The 20,835-nt window shown below is 42.5% G+C and overlaps 1 protein-coding gene across 1 annotated transcript in view; it reads right to left on the bottom strand.

The window, feature by feature from the left end:
- Window positions 1–18,030, bottom strand: part of XKR4 (XK related 4) — a 231,222-nt gene extending 213,192 nt beyond the window's left edge. The window contains exon 1 of the mRNA XM_080581177.1: window positions 17,048–18,030. Coding sequence (XP_080437303.1) covers window positions 17,048–17,901 — 854 coding nt within the window. The 5' untranslated portion in view covers window positions 17,902–18,030. The remainder of the gene's footprint in view (window positions 1–17,047) is intronic.
- Window positions 18,031–20,835: the final 2,805 nt, after the last annotated feature.

The raw sequence follows: 20,835 nt of genomic DNA, 5'->3' as shown, positions 1-20,835 counted from the left end.
CAGATTCAACATATACATGTAATTCACCAGTTCTTTCAGTACTCTGGAATGGAAATTGTTCATTCCCCCTGATTTTACTAAGATAAACTCATTCACTGTTGGTTTCACTGCAGCTGTGGTAATTTCTATTTTAATACCTCCGTGTACATTATCTATCTTCCCTTTTCCACCATGCTAACATCATCATCTTTACTGAAAAATGAAGGAAAGCACTGAGCCATATCTAGATTATCTTTAATATCCATCCTCACAAGATACCAGCTCTCTTTCATCCTTTTTCTGTCCCTATTATATAGCTGAAGAATGCTTTGCTATTTGTTATTTCTTTTGCAAAGCCCAGCTCAGTTTGGCTTTGGGAATTCTTGCTTTATCTCCAAACCTCTTGACCTCTGAGACTCAGTTTGAGTTGCTGATCAGACAGCTGGGAAGGAAGGCAGGGAGGGAGGAAGGTGTCTCTTGCTTATTCCTAATGGTGTCACAAAATTTTAATATATACACTCTATTTCAGAGCCAAACCTATAAATCTTTCTCTCTTTTTGACATTCAGATTCCTGGCAGTGTTAGCATCACTGATTTCTAAGAAATTTAGAATTTCTTTATATATTTATACCTGCAAGTTCCTTCTACTAGCCAGTCCCTATTGGTCTTTTGAAACAGAAAACAATCTTTTCAATTATAATTTTTTATTTCCTCAAGAAACATAAACTGAGGAAATCTGTGTTTACTCTGTTGAAGGTTATTTGGTGTTATCACCTTTCAATAGTGTCTTCATTGCTTACTGAGAAATTCTAGAACTACATTCACATATAAAACAAGACACTGTAACACATTTAATTGATACATTAGCTACTTGATGAAGACTGTCAGCTTCCACATGCAAACATTTACGATGGTTACTAATAGGCTGTGTTCTCCAATATCGATTTAGGTAGTTTAAATCCCCCATAATGATAACATTTCAAAAGATTTCTGGAATGTTTACCCTTCTCACAATAGGACTCCAACAAGCCATTACAGCTAACCACCTTTGCAGTCCTTTCAAAAAATAAAAATAAAAAAATAACCAAACACATACTTACACTTTCAAGTTATTACATCATTAATACGCAGTAGTATACCAGCAATTCTCTATTTTGATTTGTCTTTCCTCAGTAGCAAAAAACTTTCAAACACCCACTTCCAGTCATGAATTCACTTGATTCAGGTTCTGCACAGATGGTCCTAATTCTTCCCTTTTCTTGCACAGGTTTTTGTCAGGTCTTTATCTACGTTTCATCTTTTCCTTAGGGACATCACTCAGGCACTAAACAGATCAAGCATATTCCTAGCAGCAATGTGTCCTCTTCCCTTCTACTTTCCCAGCAGCTTATAATTTTATTTTTCTTTGCTATTCAAATTATGATTTCCACTTCCATTTCCATTTCCACTGTTGTATCCTCATTATCCCCATTTTACTCATCTCACACCCATTTATGTGTATATATAGAAATATATGAGGGGGGGATAAGTGAGTTTCCCACAGTCTTCTCCAATTTCTCAGTTTAAAGGCCTTCCTTGTATGTCAGCTTCTACTTGAAGCCAGTTTCTCAGTTAGACAAGAACAGTGTATCTTTAGACATATTTTCCATCCAGCTGTATTTAATGTCTGGTACTCCAAAACACATCCCTTATAGCTCTGTCCTTGAGTTATGATCACCATTGTTCCATCAAGTGTCCATTCTCTTATCCCACTGGAACATAAATGAAATTTCTGAACATTTTAAAGTTTTAAAGACATTTTGAATCAAAGGAGACACATATCTACCGTGGATCTAATGTTCCCCGATTTCACATGGATGACACATGATCAGCAGACTCTTTCCAAGGTGAAAACCTCTGGCATATTCGCACTGCAAGATCAGGTTAAACTGAAAGTTCAGCAACCAAGGTCAGCATACTTTCACAAAAAGTCAGATCTTGAGACATGCTATTTCTGCAGGTGAGCATGGGTTCACATGAAGAGGAATGGCTCCCCTTGAGTCCTTTCTAGATCTATTCAGCTTATAATGGAACTCTGGAGAAAGAATTGCTCAGCTACAGCCATCTTTGTAGGTGAAGATGTTTGTGAGAGAAGCCCTGGCTATCTTTTCACTGTATCAGCTAGATGAATGGGAGAATGCTATAGAAGTAGGAAGAGCAATTATTTCCATTCCAAGAACATGGAAAAACATGTTACTCCTCAATTGCAATCTGCTCTTTTCCTGGAGAAGCACAGCCCTGGGGTGCATCTTATCACCAAGGCAATTACATGTACCTATGTTTGATTTCATTATATATCTTCAGGATAAACACTCTGTTATGGTTGGAAGACTTCCTAAGGATACGCTCATTAGGAGATACAGACCCTAGAAGACACAAAGGACAAATTTAGGAAGTTATGCATTACACCTACCATCCGTTGACAGTAGGCATCCCTTGCTTTCAATGCAAAACCACTTCCACAGATGGAAACCAGAGATAAATTTGTATGGTTCAATTGATTATAGCCACTTCACAGGAACATTTATTGTCACGCAGAGTTTAGATTGATTTTGCATGTGTAGAGCCAAAAAGGAAGAAACTTTATGCCATATTTATGATGCACCAAGTCCAAATACAGATGAACCACACCACATAAAGTGATGTGGAGAAGGAAAGGAGAAGCCCTAACTCAAGTTTAGATATGACAGATATGTAGTCTTGTTCTAGTAGCACACAATGCCCATAACATAGATATACTCTGAGCTCTACATTTTCCTCCCACTAGGGAGAGGATACTGGAGTCAGAAGGAGTTCATCTATTTTTAACCATAACTATTTAAGACAGAAACACAAACCTTCCCAGCACAATCAGTAGCTAACACCCTGTGACATAGGTTTTTGGCCTACTAGTGAAAAAGGAAGAAGAAAAAGTACTACAGTTAGTGTTTAGAACAGAAAAGTGTGATAAAACTTACAGCAGGTTGACCTCTGTAGATGGATATCACAGGTCAGACAGCTAGACATAGACCTTTATCCACAGAATAAAGCAAACACAGGTAACATACTTAAACTGTGCTTCTAAATAATAGTTCAAGCTTAAAAAAATAAAAAGACACATGATTGTGAGATGCTAGTTAACAAAGGACAGAGAAAACATTCACATGCTCTAAAGCTGGTCCTAGGCAATAATTTGGATTCAGAACACAAACAGGCAAACTCTGATTTAGCATGTAATTAAGAAATCCTCTCTGAATTATGCAACTTTCATTCACTTCTTCAGAAGATATGAGAACACTGCAATCACTTGCCAAGTTTGATCCCAATGTGCCATAGGGCAAATGGAGACCCTAAACTGTCATATTCTATTTAAATCATATGTAGGCTAAAGTGAGTGCGATTGCTCGGTGTATTAAATTACTACTAGTTTGTTGATATTTCCTCATGAACAATCTATGGCTCTGAATTATTTATTGAGCAGGAAGTGGCTTTTGAAGTGAACATTATTTCTCTCTCAGAGCTAATGCTTGAATATGATAAAAATAGATGCCAAGAGAAAAACAAAATTAAAAAAGATACTTCTGTGACTGACAGCTCATGGATTTTACCTGATTCCTTCGTCTTCTTCTTCCCTTTGTGAAGACTATATACTAAAATGATGTTCACCTTAGAAAATAAAAAAAGATGTGGGACAGCCTGTGTCTGGAAATTTCTTGCAACAAATCACACCTACGTACACATTCAGTGATGGCAATCAATAGGTGTCCTAGACTATTCCCATAGCTATATGCTTCCTTGCCAGCAGAATACAATAACACTCATAGAAATCCAGCTCCAAGGGAGATGCAAAACAGCCTTCCTCTGGCATCAAGACTGGTACATCACAGAATCAAAGAGCTTTGGGTCGTAGTGGAGCTGAAGGACACTTAACTGAGCATGGAGTGCCAGTAGGAACAGGGAGAAGGACCCAATTCTTCCACGGATCCTTCAAGTGCTCAAACATTTTTCAAACCCTTGCCCCTTCAAAAGGAGTCTTCACAGGTTTTTGAGGGTGGCAGAGTGAAAACACCAATGAAGTAGTGTCAGATTCTCACAAAGTAAGATAAATCCAGTGTGACATATTCTGCATTATGACTAAATTAGAATTTATTTAGTTGAAGAGGTATTCTCAGAATAAAGTGCATTCTTGAGTGACAGCTGCAACATTTGAACCCAAAACGATTACTTGAAATGTACATAAATAAAGTTTTGAAAGGTACATAAATAATCTTTATATCTCCCATTCTCCATCCACACAACTCTTAAGGTGCTATCCATGAAGAATTCTCCAAAGAATGATTTATGGCACAACATATGAAGACATATTTCTATCATATTTCTATTGTTTATAAATGAGAAAATAGCTTATACACAATAGAAATTGATTAAATCTTTCTATAAATTTTCTGTGAACAGATTTAAATATTGAGTTTATTCTTAATTCAAGGTTACTCTTCAGTTTTCAACATGCCAAAGTTAATTTCTTTAATAACCAGTCCCTCATGTCTGCTAATTAGAAATATCCAAAACAATTTGCTATTTAAATCATGTGTCATTGCTTCTGATCCTTGATTGGATGGGGAATGAAATTAAGTAAAACCCATCTGAATTCCGAATATAACTAATGAATACATAATTAAGCTTTTTATTAATATTCTGGCTCTCAGGTTTAAAATACACCTTCCATAATATTTGCACTAATAAAGTTCAAGCTCAAGATATCAGAACAAGCCATTAACAAGGTCAAACTGAATTCATAATTGAACTTCAAAAGAATACTTGTACGTTCTATTTTTTTTTTATGATGATCATGAACAGTGTCCTTTTAAGTTTGACTCCTATATTAGTGTTAGATGTCAAATAAAGCTGCTGGACACCTTTACTCCTTAGGTATTGATATAAAATTAAAAATTAGGAAGATAGGATTTGCCAAGGTATTGAAAACATCCCGTGTTAATACAAGCTGGTAATTTAAACCCCAATTGTTTCAAAGCTCAATGAATTATTTTATGGAAATTTAAAAGGTTCCTTTAAGAATTAGCGTTAGATACAAAAATTTTAAACAGTATACTCTTCCTTGTAATTCATGTCTATTTCTTACTTAGAGTATCCATTAGGAACACTTTTATGTCATTACTGAAACATACTTAATCGTAATTTAGCTGACAGTCAACATTTTTTCAAGATGTTCTTCCCATCCAATACTTTCTACACTTAAAGGAAGTCAGTCAGATCATTTGATATCTCATAAATATAAAGATGTGCATGTATCGCCTCATTTTTTATCACAGAAATTGCTCATCTGTAAAACACTGCAAATAACATTGATAAAAGCTTATTAATATGAACTCTGCAGCAGCAGGACATACTACAGGTCTGGTACCTGTCCTATTAAAAGATAGGAACCCTGTAGAAAAGTGCTGGCTGTTATCACAGAAGGGGCTGGCTTCCTTGGGAGAATCCACAGACTACATAATAAAGAGATAGGACATGTAGGAATAGCCATACTAAAGGAGAAGGACTGAGTCCAGCTCTGGAATTGACTTCAGAGGAGTTGGGAAAGGCACCTGTTCAGAAACACCACTCTATTTTGAGCATGTTCTTAAACTACAAGGAGTAGCAACTGCTCATTACTTGTGTTACAGAAATACCCCAAAAACTCCAAATAATACCAGCTTTCTGCTGTGCTACAAAGTTTCTGAAGGAATGGAAAGAAATCCTTCCTCCAAAAAGCTTACTACCTTACCAGCACAGGTGAGACTGGAAACCATTAATACATTGCACAGAAAGAGAAAAGGAGACACAAGGATTAAAGACCTGCCCTGAACTGTCTGAAGTAAGTCCCACACGAAGAACCTCCCGTGACCCAAATCACAGCTTGGTCATGAGACTAGCTGCTCCCTCTAGAGAGACTTTTTGGTGAAGTTAAAACCACCACACACTCATAAAGCAAGTCCAACTCCCCTGTCAGCACCTACATAACAGCTCCTATCCGGCAAAGGAACAGGTCCGTTTTATGTAGAGCTCCTCTGAGCTTCTCAGCTCCTCAGCTTTCATGCTCTGCTTCTCTCTTCAGGGAAAAGCCTAGGAACTGACAGTGGGGTGGCTTGTGTTAAAACTGCTAGTTTTTCCAACAGCCCTCCAGAACAGCCATGCAGGCAAAAAAAGCCAATAGCTAATTAATTCTCTAAGTCAATTTGACTATTAATGGCATTGCTCTGCCACAGAAGTGACATTTTCAGAATAAGGACTGGTTATAGAAAAAACACATCTAAAAAAATTTATTTTTAGGTACACGAAAAATAATGAATGGCATACTTAAGGACCAAGCACAGCCCTTAGTTCAGTAAGGTAATCTTCATATTCTGTTATCACAAGTACTTAATTAACCTATGTGGTAAAAAAGTCCTAACAAATGGTTGTTGATTGTAAATGCAATCCCTCCTTCTGACACATGCATTAATGCACTATTGTAAAAGTTCAAAGCCATTATTATTGAGTTATCTCAGCCACATTAATTATCCTCTGCACTGTATTTGGCTTCACTTGGGTAAATCTTCTTTAATTGCCCAGTCTTTACTTACAGAACATCTTTGTTTAATATACTATGAACTCTGTATACAGTTATGCTTTTTCCAATAATTCCACATTAAATGTAGTTTCCACCATTATTACCAGAAAGGTAATGAGATCTACACTCACCTCATTTGTCTGCTGTCACCCATACATGTCACTGTTTTTGAAGCAGAAATGTCCGGTGCTTGGAAGCTTTGGACTGAAGTTGATCCTAGCATTCTCTCTATGCTCAAAAAAAAGTCCCAACACTTCTTACGAGGCCCTTTTTTAACTTAGCATATTGGATACAGTTTAAAAAGCAGACTAACAGATAATGAAAACAGTATAAGAGACGAGGTGATGAGCTAACTTAGAGCAGCAGAAGTGGGTAAGTTAAGAAAAGAGGGTGAAGGACAGGATTTTTTTTACATCATTTAGCACATTATGGGCTTAATAAGTACAAATCTTTGGGGAAAGAAATCCTTGAAATATTAATTTTTTGCTTAAATGCCCTGATGATGTCCATTATGGAGAGTTGTTCAGGTTTTGAACATGTTTAACTTAAAGCATCTTTTAACTGAATATTAACTTTTACTTTTAATTGAAAAGATAATTTATTTTGAATTGTTTTCACCTAGATCATTTTCCATGAGTACCTCAACATATTGTATAAATATTAAGCTTCAAAATATCCATATAGCAACTATATTGATAAATATACATTAAAAGACTAAGGAATAATTTCAGAAGTATAGACTACTTTTGACTGCCAATTTGAAGCATGTTAAATCTCCTCCCCCCATTAAGAAAAAAAAAAAAGTGATAATAAACATCACTTTAGTGAAAGTAATATTGAGGTATAGTTTTCCATTTCTGAAATTTAGATAGGTGAAAAAAAAAATGCAACCAAAATGATGCGCACTGAAAATTTGAGTTCTACTTGCTGTGGAGCTTCTGGTGAGTTGGGAGACAAGAAGTTGGGAAACTAAGACACAGAATTGCTCAGGTGTTATTTCAGGCACAAAACTGTGCTTTTTACATTAAGAAAAATCAACTAAAAAAATAAAATCCATTTTTAAGAAACTCAGAGCAAGAACCAGGGACTTAAGCATTTTTAAATATCTGTCTAATTTACTTTTGCACGAGACCGCAGTCAAAAAGGATGAAACAGATACTGAGTGACACATCAAAAAATGCCTTTTCTCTTTTTTCTAATGTTGACTGTATATGACAGAGAAAGGTTGATGAAAAAAATGAATATACCAATCCTTCTGTCTCAGCCTATTTCAATTGTCTAGAGCTGCTCCTACAAGCTAGTCAGGTATTTTTCACATGGATATCTACAATGATCTTGTTTGTGGCTATGCTATACATGCAAGATGAATGTTTGCAAACAGAAATACTGTCAGCATAGACATTTAGGATAAGAAAGAGAGAAGGTTAAAAGGTGGGCAACTAAAATCAATTAAGCAAAAAAGAAAGACAGGGAGATCTGTATTTGGTCCCATTTGAGGGCCTTAAGTATTAGGTCACAGAACTGTGCTCTTCCTCTCTGGCCTCATGAGTGTTACATTTCTGTCAGCATGATGATGCAGCTCCAATGCAAAGAAGAGTAAATGTCCCCATCCAGTCTCTCCCAAGCCTCAGTAGAGAGGGCACTCTGGCAGACAGGATCTGAGCCCTCACAGCTGGAAAGGGCAGTGGGCTCAGATCTTCTAAAACCTGAATACTCTAATCACAGAGGACATTTCTCCAGTACTACTTTGAAATAAGGCAGATTTGATAATGCTTGTCAGGGATCTGAGCTCATCAATGCTCTTAAAGAAGGTTTAAACAATGCTTGACAACTGGATGCACTAAGGGATTTTGGTGCCACTCAGCCTAGTTCCTGGTTTGCAAGGGGCTTAAATGAGAAACAGGAACTCAAGGTGTGTGTACTGGGGCAATTTGGGCACAGCCAAAATGCAGAAATACAAGCCTCAAGGACTCTTTGAAGTCAAAGGTTATGGTCCATTGTAGTTAAGTTCTTCAAGGAACTTCCTAACAAGGCTGCTGAGCCAAATTTTCTAGGTCATATTTTCAGGTCTATTGCCTGAAAGAACATCTAAATTCTGCTTTGCAGTGACAAGACCCCTTTTAGATCTGGTTCACAGAAGGATTTCCATACAAAGTGAGAATATAAAGGTTAGGGCTGATGAAAAATAAGAAGTGACACAACTCTGCCCATACCCTTCTTTAAGATAAAAAAGACAACACAATTATTACGACAAAGCTGATTGTTTCACACTAACCAATATTAAACCACAAAAATGTGTCCAGTGTCTTCCTGTTCTTTTCTCTGCATGTACACTTGAAAGCTTTCAGTGTAAGGTTATATGGCTCTCTATAGAGAATTGAAGTCTCAAGCTCACTGTTACAAGGTAATCTCTTTGGACCTGCTGGAACTGATCCTAGGCACGACAGACAGAAGAACACTACTCTGAAAGAAGTTGGCAGGACCCCAGAATAGATTTAGATGTTTACATGAAAACATCCCATTATAGTGAGTAACGTAGCAAACTGTGGCACCACTAACCTTCATTCTTAAGGACAGAAATCAATCTGATAGATAGCAGCTGACAGGGATAAGGAAAAGCATTCTTCCATCCATAGGTTAATTCACTTTTTATTCATGGTAAAACATCTGCATCTTTCTCTGAAGCAGCTGGTACTGGTCCTTGGTACATTAGTCTTGCCTAAGTCACACCTTCCAGTTTTAGAAGAACAAGAAGTTACTTTTGTTGCCACATCATTGACTGCCAAACTTCCTCTGAAAACACCCCACAAAACAGTCTCATTCCATTTGCTCCAAATCGTGATACCAAATCATTCGTAACTGATAGCATTAACCACCCCCACTGATGAGCTCTGCCAATCAAGAAGATTTATATAGCTCACCACACAAATCTTATACCATGAACATATTGAACAGCACAAGCATGTTGTAGCAAAGGAAAAGTAGTGGAAATAACAATGTAGTATAGCAAATATTTTATTTGGGGAAAAAAATACCTTATTACTCTTTTCAGCCATTCCAGGAGGGAAACAGAATGAGAGGAAGAGTGATAAGGAATCACTTCAACAATCAGAGATCACAGGGAGATGCTAATTCAGGTTATGGCTGTTAGGAAATTCAAGTAAAATCTCTTGGAAAAATATATACCCAAGGCCTATTTGTTCTTAATTCTAAAATTTACAAAAACATACTTAAGGGTACTGTATTTGCAGTAAACTGATGCCAAACTTGTACCTCACATTTGGATTTATTGTTGTTCAGATGACTACTGGCTGCAATTGGAGTTAAAATTGCATCTAACATTTTCTCTGTGTTTGTCCAGCTATATAACTATTCTTATTTTCTGACTTCTTCCCCAGTATCTCATGCAATCACGTTTAAAATTATTCAGATGGTCTCTATTTGGTCAGTGGTTGAAGGAAAATAAGCTGGAGTTAGGTAAAGAGCATCCAAGGAGTAACTGGTATTCCTGTGCCTTTTCATAACCTTTCATCTCCTTTTGTATGCTCCCTCAATTCTCTCGTGCTCTCTTTCATATCAGCCTCCTTTCATTTAAACAAAACAAACAAACAAACAACATTCTTTTTATAGACTGTTTGCCACTTCCACTCCTATATGTCTTCTTGACACAATGTATACAACTGACAGTTGTGCTAAAATGGACAAAAATGGCACTACTTTGTAAACATATTTTAGCAACCACAAATGTCTACTGTACCTTGAAATGTAAGCAAAAGAACTATTGATTTTGTCTGTGTACGATAAATCCCTCCCAAACAAGCTGTTTACTTGAAACTAAGTCACTGTTGTGATTAACCCACAGTATATGAAACGCTACTTAATTGGAAGAGAGAGATGGGAGAACAAGCTACTATTGTTAAGTGACACAGATATTGATTTCATTTTAATTTTACTAGAACTTTTGTATGTTTGTAGGCAAGTCAGTCTTTACGGACAAATATTAAGGACTAACCCAGCTGACTGAGAGTACTGTTCTGGACAAGGTGGGCTACAACGTAAATAACCTGAAGATATGGGGCAGGATAACTGTGATGTTCCTCATTCTTTCTTTTCCAAGGGGATTTGGACCTTTCAGCACTAAATATATTCCCTAATGCAAGTTAAACAGGAGGAAATTTTAGCCAGAAAAGTTCATCTGGTTATAAGAATTTTCTGCAAGATTACAACATCTAGGAACAAATTATAACATGAAACATTTCTTTGAATTCATGGCATGTGTATACAGACATTCCTGCATTTCAATAGAGAACTCTAGAACAGCATCTACACATAGTGACAGGAAATCCTCTGGAGCACTAACCTTAAAATGTTATAGATTTTCCACTTCTTTGGAAAAAGCCAAATATAAATTATTCTCATCTGTAAGTTGCTAGAAAGCATCCTCTGTATAAAATATTGGTTCACCTACTAAGCCAACTGAGCAATCAGAAATTTTAGTGCCTAAGCAGTCCTTTGAAAATCCAAAAACTTATGTAAGTGATAAATATTCTCTATAGAGAGAACCCTTGTTAATTATTAAAACAGAGTATCTTTCTTCTAAAGTACATCAGCATCTTTTACATGCAGCTTAGGTTATTAGAATAAACTGAATACCAAATCTGATTTGTATGCAGACTTGTAAGAGATTTTTAAGAACATGGTAAGTAAAGCTTCACAATTGTGTTTCTGAAAAAAAAAAATAATATATATATATATATATGAAAGGCACAGCCTTCATCTGCATATCACTGACTTTGGGGAAAAAAATAAAAAATAATAAAAAAAGGAATGAAATATTCATACTGCTCCATTTATTAGTGAAACTTTAAATGTAGTTAGGCCACCTAGAAAGCAGTCTGCACCTTCTACTCCTGGTTTCCAGAAAAATGAAAATAACAAAAACCTTAATTCCTGTTTCTGACAGTCCATCACCTTTCCCGAATCCTAAAGACGCAGCAAGCAAAATAGTTAGCCAGCAGGACTTTCAGTCAAGAACTGCAGTAACTCAATAAAAGAAATATGGTATTGCTGAGTGGTAGCATTTCACTTTACTAAGACACAGATGGGGAGGATATGCAATAATCTTATCTAGGAAATGGCTATGACTCATAAATTTGGACTCAATGTGACAAATTATCTGACAGATTTCAAAACAGTTAGAAAAGCCGGTGTCAGATTGAGATATTATCACATCTCAGTGTGAAGCCCAATGGCAGCTGGAATTATTGACCATCTAACTACACCAAGCTCCTACGTTACTACTGAACAAAAGTGTCAAAACTACATGATAGAGGAAAAGTGAAAAAAAAAACCAAGTCTATATGAGGATGGAGGTGGGTTGATGTAAAATCTAATGGTATTTTTCCTAATTTGAACTACCTGTTCACAGTTCCAGCTTAAGGGCCCAGTCATTAATAGTGAGCACCTGAGAAAGTTGTAAGGACTTCCCATGAATCATGCAGCCACCATTTCCCTTATTATTTTGAAATTGTAAAAGCATCAGCTGATTGTAGAGGTGAAGCTTATGAGTGCAGATAATGAAATTTCTTTAGCAAATGATCCCGCTCTGTGAAAAATGCCATCACAGGGTACCAGAGGAACTACAGCTCACCCTGCTTCCAGAATCCAGCATCACACCTACAGTCCTACTGCAACGTGGTTTATTTGTTTGTTTGTTTGTTTCTTCCAAATAAGAACCATGAAGGAGAACAAAGATAACGATTTCTTAAAAATACACATAAACAAATATAGCTGTAGATGAAGATGGTGCAGATATTTAGGCAGAACTGAGAGCAGAGGAGGATGCATAATGCAGGGCACTTCTGAGGAGGAAATTTTAGGAGGAAATTCTTCACTCCTAAAGGGAGGGTGGTGAAGCACTGGCACAGGTTGCCCAGAGAAGCTGTGGATGCCCCATCTCTGGAGGTGTTTAACGTTGGACGAGGCCCCGGGCAACCTGATCTAGTGGGTGGCATCCCTCCCCATGGAAGGGGGGCTGCAACTAGATGTTCTGTAATGTCCCTTCCCAAGCCATTCTGTGATTCTATGATCCAGGGAACCAGACCCACTTCGGAATAAACTGCCCCAAACAAGCGACACCTGCAAGGGTCAGTGATTAAGCTGGCTTATCTTCCTCCTCCTCTGTGTGGGTTCCCACACAGCTAGCAAATTTCAGCCAAAACCCCTCATTCTGTCGACAGGGATATACTTAGCCATCTCACTATCATCTCATCCACCCAGAAATAAATTTAAAGGGCAATTTAAAGTCCTCCTCTTTCCAATGATTCACCCTTCCTCTGGCCTTGTCGGCTACAGAAGCTTGACAGTTGCCTCTCAGGCACTTTGACTGCAGCCTTTCAGACAAAATGACAACCTCTGAGCGCTCTGAGTACCTAGGCAGCCTGCTCACACCATTCCCCTTCAAGGTACAAAGTTGTCTTGGAGACCTACTTCTTGCTTCCCAGACACCACAACAGGAGCACCATTGACTCCTCCAGTATCCTCCTCTTGTCTGCCCAGTTTCCACAACTCATGGTCCCCTAAACCCCCGGCCAGACCAGTGGAATCTCATCCAGGTGGGAAAAAAAAAAAAAAAAAAAAAAAAAGAAAAGCTCTCAAGGAAACCACCTGTCTCTAAAAACACCAAATGAATGCTATTATCTCTTGCATCCAGTCACCATGTCCTGTTATCCACTGCAAGATCTGAAAGCCAGGGCTAAGCCTGGGATGCTCAGTGTATCAAAGGGATGCTCAAGGGCAGTGTCTACATTCTTTCATGCCAGGCTCAAAGGCCAATAGTTTATCTGAATCCTACTGGCCCACATACATCCACAAAGTCCTTACAGACTATAAATTGGGGAGGAATATTAAAGCATTCACTTCCTTACAATGGAATACAAAGACCCTGTGCGTTGTATCTTCTTTGTACTCCCTAGAGTCTGCTAATAAAAAGCCACATCTCTCATTACATTTTGGGGAGAACAGGGCTCCACAATGTGGCTTTCATGTAAGTATGGGTAAGGAATGTATCTGTATCTACCTCTGAAGGCACAATGCATTTTCAAAAACCAGAAAATCTCATCAGTGATCATATTTTATTACAAAATTAGCTGCCAACAAAGGCCTTGTGTCTGCACTCAGCTGTGGCAAGCAAATCCTCAGAGGCTCCACTGGAATTTTAACTGAGGGACAGTGTTCTCAGGAAGTCTGTGGATATCCAACACCCCTGAAAAGAAAATTTTAGAAAAGGTATTTATGTGCTTATTCTTCAAAATGGAAGAATTCGGTATTCTATGATTTGAGAGGGAAAAATTATACCAATTTCAAAAGAAAAAAGACACTCTTTTATTCGGAACTGATTTGCAGCTTAGCTGTTCCTGCAGTTCCCCTTCTTTACACTCTAGCAAAAATTTGTTTTAATAATTTTAGATTGCCTACTTACAGTATTGTTCCATGCCGCATTAAAGACCTCATTCATTTCCCATTAGCACATTTTAGTTAAAATTAACACACAATCATTTTCAATGATCCAGCTTTCAATAGCTTTGTAAACAAAAATTAATCTTGAATGCAAAATGGGGAAAAGCTTTGGAGTTGTTAAAAGTCAGCCTACAGAACTAATAACTAAAAACATATTTTTAAACTATTTTTTTTAATCCAAGGACACTGGGACTGCCAAGTGTGCCCAGTGCTCCTCAGGATGGCCTCCTTAAATAAACTGTTGACACAACTCCCCCCAAATCTTTGGCATTTAAACAAATGAAAGGAAACTGAATAATTCAAGAATTGGTTTAATACTTTAAGAGGAGACAGGGGACAATGAAGGCTGAATAAAGCCAGAGTGAGCACCCATGTTCACAACAAGGCACAAACAAACCTCTCTTCACACACCTTGATATCCTTACCCACACGCAAAACTACCAAACACCCAAACCTCAGTTCTCATACCTAGGGCTTTTGTCAACAGAGAAATGACAGAAATATCACTGTCATTCGTCACTTGTGTTTAATTCAATACAATAAGCACTAGGAAACTTAAATATAGGTATAGGAGAGGTTTAACCAAGGCCAACAGAAAAAAAAGAAAGAGAAAACTGAGAGCTGAGAGAAAACACACAGAGGGGGGCACAGAGCAAAGCAAAACAGGGCTTTTCTCACCTGTGGGGACTGTGATGTTAACACAGCCACCAAGGTCTGTTTAGCTATGTCAGAGGAGTTACACGTGCGACTAAATACACTTGATCTTCCTTCAGCCTAAACTCTCATGGGGCTGTTTGCTCAGGGCAGTGCAGATGTGACACTGTGGAGAAGAAGTTTCGGACTACAAATCGTGTACGCTCCATTTTCCAGAAAATCATAATTACTTTCCACAAATCATGCTAATTCTGAGTCCTCATTTAAACACAGAGTTTCTCAGGGATTGATATGACCTCTCCTTTTTGACACTTATTATTGGTTTCAGATGGCTGCTAAGGATCTCCCTTATGAGGGTTATACCCAGGGAATTAAAATGAAGTCACTTTAATTAATTATGATGCACTGATATGCAAGACTGCATACAATTGACCACATAATTTGTACATTTTTGAAAAAACAACAAACACAAGCACTGCTAAATTACTGACAGAAAAACAATTCTATGTCTCTATTTCACTGAAAGAAGAAAAAGGTAAAGAGCATAACAGGCTAAAACATAAATAATGTCCTAACATGCCCTGTCAATTTAATATTCTGGTAGTCTTACGCTACTGCACATAAACATGAAGAAAAGCTATACATGATTAAAAGAAGCTCAGCTAGCTTTAAATACAAAGGACTAGGTAGTCTTGAAAGAAGCAAATCTTATGTTAAAAGAGATTGCGCTTCACCAAAAAGCAAGCAGCTGGAGAGCTGTAAATCCCAGGCACCTCCTCTGGCAGAACTGCTGTACAATACTGCTGATCACACCCTGCTCCACCCAACCCCCTTCTCTTTGTGTTTTCCAACACAGAGTCATGACGTGAGTTGTTAAACTCTCTTCTGTGTCACTCAGCATGTCACACACTCTATCTTTTATGCAGACAAATATTGACATGAATTTGTATGTACAACTTGAGCCATTATATCTACCCTTCTGTCTCTAGAGAACTGGCACTAAACATTACATAAAAGCCATCTCATTCAGAAAGTCCTAAATTTATCTTGGGTTCAGCCATGGAGACAGAGCATACAAGAGCTTACAAGCACGCAAGATCTAGAACAAAGCATCACTTTTCATTCAGAAATCCCTTTTCCAGTCCTGTTGTGTCATACCTTATAACAAGCACACTAGTAACTTCAAGTCGGTTTCACAAGCATAGAAAATTCTACTTGTTATAATAAACCTCAGCATCTCAAATGTGGATGACAGCTATGGCACCCCAAGGTCTTCAGTCTGTTACCTTGTAGCACTTGTGAACCTTGATGCTTAAAGGCCACAAACAGAGCTGAGCTGCATGAACAGAGTAAAAAATAGTCCCTGACCACATCGGGGATTACGAATGAGATTAAGAATCCAAGGGAGAGAAGTTTAGAGTAACAACGAATTAAACTCTCTAATGAAATAATTCTGAAATAGTAGGGTTTCCAAAGCAAACTTGAGGTATTTCCTTTCCACCCATTGAACGAGAAACCCCCAAAATGCTTTCAACTGTTGCTTGAGTGCCCTGCCCTGCTGGATGAGCAGCACAACGCAGCACCTGTCTGCCCCAATCCCAGATGGAAACTTCATCTCCTAATACTCTGCGCACGCTGAACTTTGCCCTGCTTGGGCAGCACGAAATGTATTTTCAGGGCGTTTGCTCTCCACAAAATTCTTCACTGGAAGTGTGCTTAAAACCCAGGAAAACATTACTTTTGCAAACTATGATGTCATCTCCCTTTTCAGCAGGCGCCCTCCACAGCCCACCTGAGCACACCCTTTCGGTGAAGCACGCACCATTGCTTGCGAGCGCTTTCGCCGGCAGCGGCTCAAAAGTTTGATGGAGGAGGCATTCTCTGCTACATCCCATACGTACAAACACATATTCTTGGCAAGGAGCGGATGCAGAGCAGAGCATTTGCCCACCCACACCGTGCCAAGACCCCGCACCGGGGGGGTGCACGGGCGCTTCCCGAAACTCCTCGCTGCTGCCAGTGAAGTTCCCGGCCGGCGGCCACGCACGCCGCAGAGGCTGGATAGCGTCGGGATGCTCCCCCTTTCCCCTTCTTTCTTCACTAACTCCTCGCACGGGTTCCCCGGGACCTTCCGACGGGTCCCGGCGCCCGGGGGCTGCAGCCGGGCGCGGCGGCCCCCGACGGGGCGGGACGCCCCAGGAGGGACCCCTGACAGCCTCCGGCCGCTCTCCCGCCCCCTTCCCGGCCCCCCTCCCGGCTCCCGCTCACCTCCAGACCTGCCCGAGCTGCAGGATGTGGACAAGCGACTGCAGGAGCCAGACGCAGAAGGCGCACGACGCCGACCTGCCGCCGCGGTTGCCGGCGGGGCCGCTGCCGGCGGCGTTGCTGCTGCCGCTGCTGCTGCTGTTGGTGGCGTTGCTCTTGCTGGCGGTGGACGCCTGCCGCTGCGGCGTGCAGGGCCGGGCGGCGTCGATGTCCGCGGCCGCCGAGCTGCTGCTCACCAGCAGCTTGCTCTCGGCCCCGGGGCAGTGCCCGGCGGCGGCGGCGGCTGCGGCTGCGGTGCTGTCCTCCGTGCTGAAGTCGTGCGCGAACCAGCGGAAGCTGAAGACCTGCACGGAGAGGGAGCCCAGCAGCACGAAGAAGAGCGTGAGCCCGAACCACCAGCGCTGGCCCCGCAGGTAGTAGTCGACCGCCAGCCAGATGTCGGTGCCCACGTCCGCGAAGTACACGGCCAGGGCGGCCAGGATCCAGAGGCAGTCCCAGAGCGAGTAGCGCCGCTGCTCCCTGCCCAGCCGCAGGCACAGCGAGGACGAGCCCCCGCCCGAGCCCCGCGAGCCCCCGCCGCCGCCCCCGCCGCCGTCTCCTCCTCTGCCGCCGCCGCAGCAGCAGCAGCAGCAGCAGCGGGAGCCGCCGCCCGAGCCGTCCCCGCCGCCGCCGCCGCCGCCGCAGCAGCCGCCCCCGGGCGCCTCGTCGTCGTCGCTGCCGCCGCCCGGCCCGGAGCCGGCGGGCAGCCCCGGGGCCAGCGCCTGCACGGAGCCCGAGTGCTCCGAGTTCTGCAGCGGCGTGAACGCCACCTCGCCGCCCTTCTTCATCTTCCGCCGCCCGTCCGACTTCGCGGCCATGATGCCTCCCTCGGCCCCGCCGGAGAGCGAGCGGGAGCGCCGGGCGCTCCTTTATCCCGCGCCTCCCCCTGCTCCTCCTCCTCCTCCCCCTGCCTCCTGCCTCCCGCCCTCCGCCGCGGCCCCGCCGCTCCCCGCGGCCCCGGCTCCGCGCCCCGCGCCCGCGGGCGGCTCCTCCGCGCCGACCGCGCCCGCAGCGCCGCCTGCCTGCGGCGAGCCGCGCTCAGCCCGCTCCCCCCTTCGCCGCCGCCTTCCCCTCCTCCTCTTCCTCCTCCTCCTCCTCCTCCTCCTCCTCCTCCGGCGGTACCGGGGCCGCCGCCGCGCTCTGCCCGAGCCGGGAGCGGGCAGGGCAGCGCTGCCCGGAGCCGAGCATCCCTCCCCGCCTCCCCGCCCGCCTCCGCCCGCCCCGCCGCCGCCGCCGCCCAGCTGACTGACGCCGAGGAAGAGGATGACCTCATCCTTCCTCCCCCCCCCGCCGCCGCCCCCCGACCGCCACCGGCACCGGCGCCGGCGCAGGGGCGGCGAAGGGGAAAGGGGCGCTCGGCCGCCGCCCGGCCGGGAAGGGCACGGGGCGGCCAAGGGGAGCCGGGGGGGGCGCGGAGGCACCTCTGGGGAGTGTCGGTGGGCGGCGGGGTGGGGACGGGGCGCGCCGTGCCCCGGGGTAACGGGAGGGGCGCGGTGCCGTCGGGGCGAGGAAGGGGGATGGGGGGGTCCGCGGGGAGCCCGGCGAGTTCCTCGCTGAGCAGCCCCTGCCCCTGCCCCTGCCCTGCCCGTCCCGTCGGAAACGCTGCTCTAGTTGCCGCAAGTTGGCGAGATGCAAGCGGGAGAGGTGCGATTCCCAAATTATGTCGTGACTCACACTTTCTTAGAGGCGTTTGGGGGAAGGTGAGGAGACACCGCTTTATTCCTCCACCCGGAGAAATGGCATTTGATGCACACCCGTCTGATGCCTACCCATCTGATGCCCACCCATTTTACCCACACCCTTCCCCATGCAAAATCCCCCAGGACCGTTTCGCCGCCCCATCCCCGCAGCCCCGGTTGCCCCCGGAGCGAGGCCGCTCTGTAAAGCTCGCCCCCCGGGGCTCGGCAGCAGGGGTGCCCGCAGAGGTCCCCTTTAATCGAGGAGCCCCCCAGGGCGGAGCTGCCGGCACCCCCGGGCTGCCCCTGCGCAGCCTCCGCCCTCGGGGGCTCCCCGGTGCTGAAGGCCGGCAGCCTCCCGTCCCCCAAATCAGCCCCCGCTGCCGTGGGTGGGGAGAGCGTCTGCTGCCTTCCCTCGGCCCTTCTGCTCATTTTGGGTACATACCCAAAAGGTACGGGATGAGCGACTGATTTACCTTTTTTTTTTTTTCTTTTTTTTTTTTTTCCCTGCAGAATATTTTAGAAGCATGCCCTCTCCCTCCTTTCCCTCCTTAAAATAGAGCAGTGAGACAGTTCAACCACGTTGCTGGAATATCTTAATGGGAATGCCAATGAGACTATGATAGGGTACGGTTACATTAAGATATCTGACTAAATATAGCCCTTTCAAATTCATTAATTAAAGAGAAGTTATATGGACAGCTAAAAATTATGCCTTCTAACTCTTGAATGTGCACGGTAAGTATAAAGTTGCCTTCTGGAGATTAGCTTGTACCGATACATGCCTCAGATTTCAGGAAAAGATTATAGCATGCGTTGCTGCATTATTCAAGGAGTGTTAAGCACACAGAAATCAGGCTTTGAAAGGTGAAGAGCACACATAAGCCTAATTTTGCTTGTTCTTTTGCATGTTACCACACAAGAGTCTTTAATTACATCATCACATAATGGTTCTTAAATAATATACATTTGCTCTGCAATCTCTGTTGCAGTGGTATAGCTGTACTTTTACTTCTGTTCCTTTTGTAACCCCACATTAATTTCACTCTCATTATGGTCCATATGATCTTTATTGCCTTAGACTTTTAATGCAAATTGCTTCTTTCTAGAGGTATATTTTAATAATTCAGTCAGCACCTATATTTAATACAATATATCCACTTAAGATTCCCTACTCAGCAGAGAAGGTGCTTAATACTGAAGCTAATTTATCTGCAAGTTGGTGGTTTATATATATCAACAAGTTCCCAAGTTATTCTGTTTATTATTACATCTTTAATAAAATGCTCTAGTGTGCCTTTTAAGTTACTTTAACTCAGTCTGCTTGACATATACAGATCCAAAAGACGCTACAAATTTATAGTGGAGGTTATAGGGTGATATGGGATTGCTGAGGGAACTGTGCTCTTGGAGCTGAAACCCTAGCCTCACATGGTTGGGATGGGAGAGACGAAGAGAATGGACGTTTTCCTCTCCTCTCCTCTCCTCTCCTCTCCTCTCCTCTCCTCTCCTCTCCTCTCCTCTCCTCTCCTCTCCTCTCCTCTCCTCTCCTCTCCTCTCCTCTCCTCTCCTCTCCTCTCCTCTCCTCTCCTCTCCTCTCCTCTCCTCTCCTCTCCTCTCCTCTCCTCTCCTCTCCTCTCCTCTCCTCTCCTCTCCTCTCCTCTCCTCTCCTCTCCTCTCCTCTCCTCTCCTCTCCTCTCCTCTCCTCTCCTCTCCTCTCCTCTCCTCTCCTCCTCTTTTTGTTGTTGTTGTTTTTGTTTATTTTGTTTGCTTGGTCTGTTTTTCTCTTCTTGGATTCAGCTATTGTGGTATTTCTGAGTGGAATAATATTCTTTCTCACTGCTTTTCACACTTAAAATATCTCTCTGCAAAACAAAGGCAGTGCGGTAGATGAACATTTAAACCTAAATTAAATTCAAGGCTGTGTAATACTTCCAGAGGAATGTCTTCTGTTTTGTTTTCTACTTTAAAAGATAACAAATGGAAAGGGTCCCAAATAATATGTAAGTGTTGAAGAAATTGCTTCCAAGAAACAGAAACAAATTTCCTCTTTGTTACACTGGCATAGATTCTATG

The sequence above is a fragment of the Anser brachyrhynchus genome (genome assembly GCF_964034855.1).
Source record: "Anser brachyrhynchus genome assembly, chromosome: 2".
Lineage (NCBI taxonomy): Eukaryota > Metazoa > Chordata > Aves > Anseriformes > Anatidae > Anser > Anser brachyrhynchus.
The sequence above is the reverse complement of the archived record's forward strand: the minus strand, read 5'-3'. Positions and strand labels throughout refer to the sequence as shown.